Source organism: Kryptolebias marmoratus, linkage group LG21 (genome assembly GCF_001649575.2).
Source record: "Kryptolebias marmoratus isolate JLee-2015 linkage group LG21, ASM164957v2, whole genome shotgun sequence".
In the NCBI taxonomy this organism is placed as follows: domain Eukaryota; kingdom Metazoa; phylum Chordata; class Actinopteri; order Cyprinodontiformes; family Rivulidae; genus Kryptolebias; species Kryptolebias marmoratus.
Window position 1 is genome coordinate 18730511 of NC_051450.1, and position 11750 is coordinate 18742260.

Sequence of the window (11750 nt, forward strand, 5' to 3'; positions counted from 1 at the left end):
CAGTGGGGACGGACGGAGGGAGGGAGGGGGGACTCGTCTCTGTGTCTCTGTGTCTCCATGACTCATACGTCTTGTCGTAACCAAGTGACAGAAAAAGACGAGCCTCGGTTAAAGAGGTGTTTCCACTTTTTCTACGTTTGTTTGTTGTTGTTTCTCCAGCCCGTGTGCTGGTTTGCATCTCGCGCCGCACGCCTCCATGCATCTTTGAAGTGAGTCTGCAGAAATTATACAACCCCAGAATGATGCCAAGAGCGGGCTTCCCCCGTGTGTGTGTGTGTGTCCAAGACGAAGACTGTTTGCTATTTTCAGTCCTCTAACAGACTCTTGGCCTTCTGTTGTTGGCCGTCAGCCCCGAGACTGAGGAGAAAAAATAAGAATTAAAGGAAGAGTTTAATGAAAAATGGAGGAGGAGGAGGAGGAGAAGCTGTGTTTTAAGCAGAGAAAAGAAAGGAGAAGCGCTCCAACAACAACCAGAGAAAGAGCAAAGGACAGAAGGAAAAGAAAAGGGCAAAACCAAGTCGGTGATGTGATAAGAAATGAAGGCAACATGGCNGAGGAGGAGGAGGAGGAGGAGGAGGAGGAGGAGGAGGTTGTTTTAGAGCAATGCACAATAGGAATGGGTTTATTAAACCTCAGAGTTTTCCATTAAACCTGAATTGGATTTTTTTTAAATTACTTATTTAATTAATACATTTCAAGCAAAATTTTTAAAAATTATTTATTTATTCTTTTGTTTAGGCCTATTACATTCAAAAATAAAATTTAAACAAATATATATGAATAAATGTACAGACAATAATTTCTAAAGCTACAAAATGTATAACGCCTTTTTGTTTAAAAACAAATATTACATAATTAGAAATGTATTTAATTCACTGTTTGCTCGTGTAAATACATGAAAATATATTTATATTTAATTAAACGTCCAGCTGGTTTATTAAAAGTTGCGTCATTTTCCTGTTTTTTCCTCAACGTGGATCTTTTTTATTCTTAAACTGTAAAATAAATGAAAAATAGAATTAAATATTTTAATCCTAACTTTTAATTTAAATTTCTTATTATAGGTATAATTTAATCCTAATTAATTTCTGATGTTTTTAGTTTTTATTTCTGCAGCGTCACTCGTTTGTTTTTTTTTTCCCCCTGCATTCAACAGTCGGCCATTTTGTTCTTTTCGTTGGAGCAGATTCCCCTCCTGATGCTCCCCCCCACCCCCCACCCCCCTCCTTCACACCATGGCCCTTATTTGGGAAATGCCTTAATTGGATTAAACTCTATGCATCAGAAACACTTTGTCAGCATGTCAGCGTACTGTCGGGGTGCCGCGGCGCTCCGAGCCTCATGTGTGTCGCCCAATAATGAGCTGCTGCTTCATTGGGCTTTTATTTTATTTATTTTATTTATTTATTTATTTGTGCATAAATGTTTACATTTGGGTAATAATTAGAACATTAAAATAAAAGGTGTCCTTTAAATCTGCACTTTGGTTTAAAAGATTTATAAACTTTAAACAGAAACGTATAAAGCAGCGTTCTTTGTTTTAGTGCAAATATTACACAGATATTTATTTTATTTATTTGTTTTTTAAAAGATGTTCAGATGTTGAACCTGCAGCTCACGCTGCTTCCTCTGCTCCTCCGCCCTCAGGTGGGTGCTCTGCCGGGCTCCGTCTTCAACCTGGCCCCCCCCCACATGTTCGGCAACAGGCTGAACCCCAACTCCACCATGGCGGCACTCATCGCTCAGTCCGAGGCCTCGCCAGCAGGTACCAGCACACATCTAACGTGGATCTGTGTGTGTGTGTGTGTGTGTGGGATGATAAGATTGGGATCCTCCAGAAAGGTCAGGGGTTAGAGATAGTTTTAAGCTCCTCCCATTCTGTTCCGGAGCTGAGTGGGAAGGGCTTACGGTGCTTTTTATGAGCCGTAAGTGTGTGTGTGTGTGTGTGACGTGTGTGTGTGTGACGTGTGTGTGTGAGAAGAAGAGCTGGATCTTTATGACGTAACGGAGGAGCAGAAGTCTTCAGGCAGTCCGGCTCCCCGAGTCCGACCGCTGCAGAAGAAAAATCAAGAGGAGCCACTTCCTGATGCAAGACATCTGTTTGGTCAGAGAGTAGAGAAGTGAGGGGGTGAGGGGGTGAGGGGGTGAAAACCGAGGGAATAAAGAGTGAAAAGGAGGAAGTGGGTCCTGCTGCCAGTCAGCAGTTATCAGAGCCAGATCCTCTGTGACCTGCAGGTCAGCTCACTAATCAGGCTGAATGTGTGTGTGTGTGTGTGTCCTGTTTAGGTGAAGACGTGTTCTGCTTGTAGACTTGTAAAATAATCTGCAGATTTGTGCGATCTCTCCTAATGGAAACCGTTCATCTGAAATGTAAATTTTTTGTCTCGGTTTCTTTCACGTTGTGAAGTTCTCAGTAGGTGTGACACGGGACAAAATGGGAATTTTAAAAAAAATATTAGAAATTTATCATCTTTTACGATTTATAATGGTGTAATAATTTTTCAAATCATAAATTAAATCAGTTTCTTTAATGTAGAAATCCAGAAAGCGTCTGGACGTCTGTAAGAAGAGAGCAATTTATGTGAAATTTGCTCCAAAATGTTGCAAATATCAAGACTGTTTTTATTAGTTTTATAATCTGTAGACTTAATTTTCCTCCAAAAATCATAACAAGCAACTTTTATGCAGAGAACATCAGTTTAAAAATGACAAATAAATAAAACAAAGTGAATATTCAGGAAGTTGGAGGAATGCTGTTAAAAAGAACTGCAGCAAACTGTGGTGAGAAATTCTTCTCACCACAAAAAAAAGGATTCTTTTAACTTAGCTTCATTTTTAATTTATCTGATTTAAATGTTTATTAATAAAAACACGCAGGTGTTGTGTTAAAATATGTCCCCCCACCTAACCCTACTGTGAAGAACAGAAAGAGACACAAACAGAAAGAGATTTATTCCTGTAGCGTTTTATTTCAGATATCAACAGAGGTAAAGGTGAAAACGGTGGAGGAACGCAGCTCAGAACCAGCTCCTGCTTCGAGAAATCAAAAGATGAATTCCTGAAAACCTGCGTCGGCTGATTTCGCAGCGTCACATTCGGCGCTCTACGCATGCAGCCTGTTTACTTTGGCAGCCTTTGCTTTGTGAGCGTCCGAAGGGAGGAACCGGGACGGAAAAAGAAAAACAAAAACACTCGGAGAAAACGAGGGGACTCGAGCGGTGACCTGTTGGGGGTTTGACTGTCGTAAGTAGAGGGGAGTTTGTGTGAGTGTATGAATGCAAAAAAGTCTGCGTGCATGTGTGATTCATTACTCTCTGTGAGGAAAATGGAAAGAAGCGTCTGGCCGGGGGCCCGGAGGGAGGAGAGGCGGAGAGGAGAGGAGAGGAGAGTTCCCCCCCCCTCTCCACCCCCCGAAGGTGGGGAGCTCAGGCAGTCTGAATGAAGCCTCCGGTGTGAAAGAGATACAAAGAAACTGAGACGTTCTGCAGGCGGTGGGATTATAGGACGTTTCATCTCCACTGGAGAGAAATCCCTCAAAACTTCCAAATGTTGTGACCCGCCGGACCCCCACTCTGCCCACTCTGTCCCCCCCCCCTGTCCCCCGTCAGCCCGAGACGATTTAAAATCAAAGGATCGAATTCAGAAAACGTCATGACGTTACTGTCGATGAGCTTTTAAACCAAAAACACCTTAAAACCTGTCAAATAAACAACTCCATTTCTTCAAATAATTAGATGTTAGAATTTATTGGAGATTCTGCCTTATATTTTGTCATTATCTAGGATTATTTTATATAAAAATGTGCATTATTAGACCAAAGTTGTGTTTAGGAGCAATTTTTTTTAGAGTCCATCACAATATTTAGGTTAAGAATCCTAAATATCTGGTCTTATTTTAGGTTTATTATTGGTTCAGGGGGAAAACCAAGAAAATGATTTGTTTTTTTAGAGCTACATGAGCATTTGTTCTGTTTGACAAAACTAGAAAAACTGATTAATCTGCAGATATTTGCCTTTTTTTTAAAGAAATCAGCACTCTGCCACGTCTGAACGATCGGCTCACAATTTAGTTTATTTAATCAAAAAAGCTCTTTTTATTATTCTTAGGTGTCCAAGTTCTTCTACGGGTTGTTAAATTAAGTTATTTTATTAAGTTAAGCACTTGTTGTTTTGTTAAATTAAAAAAAAATACAAACTGACCGAGAAAATGACAGTCTGTGTGGTTATATAAAAGAAAAGAAAATAAAACAGATGTTTGTTTGTTTTTTTTCTCCGTACAGGAAGGTAAAGAAGAAGTTGTGTTGGTGCTCGAACTGTCTCCAACTTAGAGTGGTTTTTATTTTTTACAAGTCAGATTGATTTGTGTGTGTGTGTGTGCAGATCAGGAGGTTGGAGACAGCGGCGGCGGCGGCGGTGGTGGTGTTGGCGTTAGCGGCGGATCTCAGGGCTTCTCCATAAGAGCTTCTCCCAAGACCACCCCGCGGTGAATACACACACACACACACACACACACACACACTCGATGCCCTCCCACCCCTCACTCATCATTTACATTCCACATGGCCCCCTCTGCTTCACCCAACCCCCCACTTCTTCTTCTTCTTCTTCTTCTTTTTTTTCCTGCTTTTCCCTTCGCTGGCCCCTCGGCTCCTTCTCGCTCCTCACACACATTCCCTCTTTCGCTTTTACCCCTACAGGCGATTCTCGCTCTCTTAGCCAACGATAACTCGTCTTAAAGGAGCGAACCATCCTTCCAGTCCAGTTAGATTTTTATTTTTTTATTTTTTCCCCCTCTCTCTCAGCTTTAGTTTAAATCACACATGGACGGACAGTTTGATGTTTTACTGCCTTTTCTCCACTTGGGAATATTTGCATGGATCCTTCAGGATGGGAATATTGATCATAGATACACAAGTTTCTTTATGGAATGGGTCATTTCTTTAGATAAGGTTGGTAACACTGGGATTTTGGCTAAAATAACTCATTAGAATGTAAAATATATAACAAAATGAGTGTTTTTGACTGAACTCAAATCTGTTTCGTTTAATAGAATTTAGGCACTTTCTGTCCTCAGTCAGCCATTTTCTTAAAGCAAAGTGTTAAATTCTTTCTCTTTCTTTTCCACCACATCGCCCGCCTCGATCCCTGTTCCTCCCTCCTCTCCTGCTGTCCCTCATTTCCCCTTTTTCACACTCAACAGATTGTCTCCACCAGGATTTATCGCATGGAGACACGGCGCTCCGTGTCCCGTTCCGTCCTCTCTGTCTCTCCCCGTCTTTCTCCGGCTCTCACGCGCAAACAGAAAGCCTGGCCCCTTTTCATTAGAGGCCACTGTAACAACAAATTGATGTAGTTTTATAGCCAGCAGTGTCTATGTTTGTCTGACATTTATGTTGGGTCGTTAATCTCCCCATTGACCTCTCCATCTCTCCTTTTTCTGCCCATGCTCCCTCGTTCCCTCCATTTAGCTCTCCCATTGGTGGCCTGCAGATCCGCTATGATTCCTCGGGGTCGTTGCTGGGGCCAGGGCTGGGGTTGCTAGGGGCCGGGGGATGCGGCGGTGGCGAGACGCTGCCCCCGGTGGCCACCAGCATCGAGCAGCTCCTGGAGAGGCAGTGGAACGAAGGGCAGAGCTTCCTGCTGCAGCATGGAGCTCAAGGAGACGGTGAGAGGACACTTTAGATGCTGTCTTTATTTATTTTTATATATCTCTGTTTGTTTTTTCCACAAATCTGTCATCCTTTTAGCTTCCAGCTGCTGCGCGGTCCCGCTCCCCCTCTGCAGCCATTTTTATCTTTTTATTGTTCCCTCTGCCGATATCTGTCGGTTATCTGCTTCATCTTAACTCCTCTTCAGGGATCAATAAAGCGAAAATGAAAAAGTGAAGTGATGGCCGCCCAGTTGTTAGAAAAGCCATCCTTCAGTCCCGCTCCCGCGGAGCCTCTCTCTCGTCTCGTCTCGTCCTCCAGCCTTAACGCGGTCTGAACGAGCGCCGGGGCAACTGTAGCTTACTGTGACCTTTGACCTCCCCGAGGGAATCACCAGTCACAGGAGGTGTGTCGAGGCAGCGCCGTTCCATCGTTTCCCCTCAAGGAACGATTAGCGTTTCAGCGTTGGAACATTATCCTTTTCACAAGGAAACTAGAGAAAAGCTTCAATGCTGAAATTTGCGGAAAACGCTGAAACTGGGTTGTATAAGCTAAAAGGACTAAAAGACGAGCTAAAAGCAGTCATATCAAAATGCTAACTGAAGCTAAAAGTAGCAAAATACTTGCTCAAAGTTTAATGTAGCAAAACTCTAGGTAAAAGCAGTGAAACACTAGCTGAAAACTAGCTAAAAGCATCGTAACTTTAGCTAAAGGCTAAATGTAGCTAAAGGCTAGCTAAAAGCTAACTGAGCAAGTGACTAGAAAAAGGGTAAAAGTAGTAAAATAGTAGCTAAAAGGTGCGATAGTTAAAACCAGTCACAATAAAATGCTAACTAAAGCTAAACATAGCAAAACGCTAGCTAAATTAGCCAAATGCAAGCTAAAAGTACCAAAAGACTTGCTAGAAGTTCAATATAGCGAAACACTAACTTAAAGTAGTGAAAATGTTAGCTAAAAGCAGCAAAATGTTTGCTAAAAGCATCATAACTTTAGCTAAAGGCTAAATGTAGCCACAGGCTAGCTAAAAACTAAATGTAGCAAACAGCTAGATAAAGGGTTAAAGTAGCAAAATCGTAGCTAAAAGCTAAAAGGAGCAAAAGACGAGCTAAAACCAATCATATCAAAATGCTAACTAAAGCTAAAAGTAGCAAAACGCTGGCTAAAAGCATTATAAGTTTAGCTAAAAGTTAAATAGATAAAGAATAAAAGTAGCAAAACAGTAGCTAAAAGCTAAAATTAGCATTGGAGCAAGAACCCTGATCAGATTTCTAAGGGAACTGAAGAGGTTTTCATGTCTTTCTGTGGGGAAAATATACATAAATAATCAGAAAATGTTGAAAACGACCAAAACTAAACGTCACGACAACACCTCCTGAACGAGCCGAACAGCTAAAACGGCACAAAGTTAGACGAGGGGAAAAAAGCCGTGTGGAATGCTGACTCAGCGTTTTAACCGTTTGTGTGTTGTTGTTGTTGTTTGTTTTGTGTTTCCTCCTCAGTGGTGGGGATGCTGAAGTCGCTCCACCAGCTGCAGGAGGAGAACCGGAGGCTGGAGGAGCAGATCAAGACTCTGACCATGAAGAAGGAGCGCCTCCAGCTGCTCAGCGCTCAGCTATCAGTGCCTTTCACCCCGTCAGCCTCCTCCGGTAAACTCCCACAAACAAGCAGACACTTCAAGCTGTACGCTCTGTGCAAAAGTCTTAAACCACCTCTGGGTTCCTCGTGCTTTACTCCCAAAGAGCTGAAAGCTCTTTGTTGGTGCTAAAGTATTATTTCACATCACGCTGTTGGATCTTTATCTTAAAGTCAATAAATGTCTTTGTGACAAACTGCTGGTCAGACTTTTGCAGCGTTTAATGTGGTGAAATAATCCGAACAATAAAAAGTAAAATAAAACCAAACCCGGGTCTCAGATTCCTCTCATTTCCTGCCTGATTTTAAATAAAAAACTCCAGTTTTTCATTGGATCCTTAAAGAATGATTCTTTATATTTTGTGCAGCAGATGTGAAAGGAGCCCAGCTCGGCGGCGCAGACTCGTCGTTACCCGTGGCAGCTCAGGTGAGGGCAGGAACGCGCCGCCATCTTCTTCATCAGCTGAGCCTCGCAGAAACAAACAGGCGGCTTTCAGCCTAACGTGTAACAGAAATGTCCTAACGCCCCTCAGGACGCGTCGTCGTGTGGCGGCCACAGCAGCAGCGGCTCCACCTCTTCGCTCTCCGCCTCGCCCTCCGTCTCGCAGAGCCCGCCTCAGCCCGTGCTGAGCAGCGCCGCCGCCGCCACGGCCGGGCTGGGTGGCATGACGGGGCTCATGGGCTCTCTGGGCGCGGGACACGCCCTGGGCATCGTCGGGGCGTTGAACGGTGTGATCCAGACGCCGGCGGGTGTCGGCAGCCCCCACTCGCACGGCGCGGCAGCAGCAGCGGGCGTCACGCTGCCCATCACTAACAGGTACCTTGTTCCGTCCTCTCAATCGAGTCATTTCATCCGTTTCAGCTCTCGAAGCGCTTCAAGCAGCAGAATAATTACGTCCAGTGAATAAATGTGAACTCCTTCTTTCCTTTTTGCCTCCATCTTGGATTGGAGCAGCTCAACTAGTAAGAACAGGTAAGACAGGCCGGCCGCTCAACTCAGGAAGCAGCAGCTCCACCTGTTTTATGACTCGTCTTCAGTTTGGTTTGGTCGTCGTGGATGAATTTAAATTTTTTGATGTTATAAAACGATCTTTTCCCGTGTTTTTGTCTCTCCAGCGCCTCACAACTCGGCCTGCTGTCTGAGCAGCAGCGACTCCTGCAGCACCATCAGCTCCAGCAGCTGCTGTCGTCGCAGCCGTCAGCGGTACGACACACACACACACACACACAGGAAGTAAGCCTGTTTTACTCTGACCAGGTGTGTTAACTTTCCCTCCACCTCCCAGGATCACCAGCAGCAGGCGTTGCTCTACCGGCTGATGCAGCAGCAGCAGGACCTCCAGCAGCTGCAGTCCCTCTCCTCCTCCTCCACCGCCTCCGCCTCCTCCTCCCAGATCCCCTCCATCCCGCTCTCCTCCGCCCAGCTGCCCATCAACAACTTGCTGCCCGGCGCTCAGAACCCGGGCCAAGGCGCCATCGCTGCCAACCCCTTCCTGGCGCTGCAGCACGCACACACCGACACACACGGCTCAGGGCAGCCGAAGCCTCGGCTCGCAGAGAAGGCTGTGGGCGTGGCCGGGCAGGAGAAGACATGACGGCGCGGGCTCCCACGTTCTCTCACTTTCTAACCTTTAATAAATATGCAGAGTTTTCCGGATCAGCCAACGTTATAAAACATTAGCAGAACAGAAAATCGAAGAATATCGCAGCTTGGTTTGTTACAATCCTGAGCCCAACGTCTGTTTGGATTTGTGCTATTTATTTCTATCTAACTTATAGTTTTGTTTGTTTTCATTTTTAGTGCTGCTTCTGATTTGTGATGATCCTGATCGTAACTTTGTGTTTATGTTTATGTCGGTGTGTGTGTGTGTGTGTGTGTGTTTAAGGCGGTATCTCACTGAGCGGCACCTGTTGGGAGACTAAAAACTGTGAATAAAAAGTTTCATTTTCTGAGCTCGGAGCGTTTGCGACCAGAGAGAGCCCGTCTTTTGTCCTCACGGCTCGTGCACCTGCATCTCAGCTCGTTTTGTCTGCACACATTTGTTATTTAATCCACTTCTGGAAGATTTTAAGGATCAGAGGTGAGGTTTTTAGACTCCCTCATGGACGCCGCTCTCAGCTGAGATACTGCCTTCGGCTGATGACCACATCAGCCTCCTACACTCTAGATTTTTTTATTTTCAGTTTCTGGTTTTTGCGTTATTTTTATTTTATTTTTTTCGTCTTGTTCTGCTCTCTCCGTTGTTTCACTCTCAGGGGCCTCAGCTAACCGGAGCTGTTCATTCAAACTGTCACAAACAAATAAAAACAGCAGCAATACACGAACACGTACAAAATAAAATAAAAAATCCATTTTCCGAGAATAGCACTGAGCAGCAGCAGATGTTGGTTTGACATCTGTCTGGACGCAGACTCCCCCGTCGTCCCTTTGACTCGGTCACCACAGAAGCCTTTTTTTTTTTGTTTGATTTTCAAGACTTTCTCCTCTCTGGGCCACACTCAGGGGGCTCGCTCGGGGACGTGACGAAGACGAGCGGAGCACCTCCCGGACCGAGCCCCCCGCTGCACCTACCTCTCGAGCAGGACCAGCCTACCAGGACCTACAGGGCCCGCCGCAGTCGGGACCGGCCCATCAGGGTCCACAAAACCCAAGTGCCTGGGGGGGAACGGACACAGGACTTTGTTTATTTTTATTTGATTTTTGTACAACGCTACTGGTGACAAAGCTGCAGAGAAACACTCGGCCCGTCAGGCTCTTTTTAAACTACTTCACGCTGTGGTTTTTATTTATCTGTGAGTTTTTAAACGAGATCTATTTTAAAATCGGCTTCATTTTGTGCTACTGTTGACAGATGTTTTCGTTTCCTTCCTACAGTCTAATTTTGCTGTAAACCCTTTGTAATGACGGTGCGTTCAGGAGCGAGGAGCTATTTAATAGTTGGCTGATTGGTGGGGGGTTGGGGGGTTGGGGGTGGTGTATATAGCTGTTGGTAAGAGGTGGCGTTAGGCGGCACAGTTTTTACCTCGTTAAGTGTACATGAACTTTTCTCATTGGCTGTCGGTGTACAGACGTGATTGGGATTGGCCACGCTGGTGTGGAGAGGAAAAAAAAAAGTTTAAAAGAAGCCAATGAAGCCTCAGTTTGTGTGAGAATCTTTAGGACCAGATAAATAAAGACTGGGCACACAAAAGTATTAATTTATTTTTATATGTGCAGGGATGTTGTCATTTTGGTTTTCCTTTTTTTATTTTTTTTAAAGTTTTGCACCAGATTCTTGATGATGTTCTAATCTGGGCACCATGTTCTGATTTGTGCACACGTTCGTTTTGTACAAGTGGTGAAAAACTTCGAGGGGGGGGGGCGGCGAATCTAACGCTGTATTTAAAGACAAAAAAATAAACACTCTGGATTAAGAAGCTGTCGTTGCTGTGCTGTTTGGATAAATATAAAATTATTAAAGGATGTTTTTTTACGCCGTGTATGAAAAATGAATGCAGTCACCATCGGGTCCACTTTTAGTTTCTTATCCATTTGTAATTTAATAAAAATTAAAACTAAAATTAAAGAAATGCATCAGCTTTATGTAGATAATAAAACACAATAAACAAACATTACAGTAAAAATACAGATGTTCGGATGACAAGAAGGACTCAAAAATGTAAATAAAAATTGAAAAATTTGAGTTTGGAAAATGTTTTATTGATAATTTTATTGAAAACTTTTAAAATATTAAAGAAACAGAAAATGATGCAGAATATACATCGATGTGTAGTAATTTAATTAAAATAAACTCTAATTTATTGTTTCAAGCATCCGAAAAGGAGAAATAAATATAAATTTATGTAAATGAATGATTTACTTTATATATTATTTGAATGTTTTTGTTTCACATTTTAATTAAAAATCAGCTTCAAAACATAATTTTTATTTTTTATAAGCTGTAATTAAGGATTGCCAGTTTAATTTAATTTTATTTATTAAATTAATTGTTTAATTTGACAAATTTATGCTCATTAAATGCCTCAGAACAGAACACTTTATCTCACTTCCAAAATAACATTTAAATGTGTATAAAAATTCAAGTTGAGTTGCATTAAAATCCACTTAACATTTGGGTGACTAAACTTAATGATAAATGCTGTTTTTTCACTTTCTTGAATTTAATGTATTTATTTTTAAGAAATAAAGCAGCAGGACGGGTTGAAATTGGTGAAAAAGGAAAAACAAACGGAACAAAAATCAAGTTCTGAAGTTTCTGTCCTTAAAAACACTGAAGCTGATGACTTCCAGCTGCCAGCACAGCCCCACCTGTGTGTGTGTGTGTTGTCGAGGTGGGGGCACCATCCTGCTACATCTGCCTCTGTCCTGGTAATTAAAAGCTCACTTTCCTCCAGCACCCCTGCTTCCTCACAAACACTCGGAGTTTTTCCGTTTACACCCCCTCCTCACACACACACACACACACACACA

At 43.2% G+C, this 11750-nt stretch overlaps 1 protein-coding gene across 4 annotated transcripts in view; it reads left to right on the forward strand.

Annotated features, from left to right (window-relative positions):
* mllt10 (MLLT10 histone lysine methyltransferase DOT1L cofactor) overlaps positions 1 to 10696 on the forward strand; it is a 37768-nt gene extending 27072 nt beyond the window's left edge. For 2 of the 4 annotated variants that reach the window (XM_017428434.2, XM_017428437.2), the window contains 9 exons: positions 1648 to 1765; positions 4380 to 4482; positions 5468 to 5664; positions 7147 to 7293; positions 7648 to 7706; positions 7813 to 8096; positions 8235 to 8252; positions 8396 to 8483; positions 8566 to 10696. In XM_017428434.2, coding sequence (XP_017283923.1) covers positions 1648 to 1765; positions 4380 to 4482; positions 5468 to 5664; positions 7147 to 7293; positions 7648 to 7706; positions 7813 to 8096; positions 8235 to 8252; positions 8396 to 8483; positions 8566 to 8874 — 1323 coding nt within the window. In that variant the 3' untranslated portion in view covers positions 8875 to 10696. The remainder of the gene's footprint in view (positions 1 to 1647; positions 1766 to 4379; positions 4483 to 5467; positions 5665 to 7146; positions 7294 to 7647; positions 7707 to 7812; positions 8097 to 8234; positions 8253 to 8395; positions 8484 to 8565) is intronic. The other 2 variants (XM_017428435.2, XM_017428436.2) reach the window with 2 other exon arrangements.
* The last annotated feature ends 1054 nt before the right edge of the window (positions 10697 to 11750 follow it).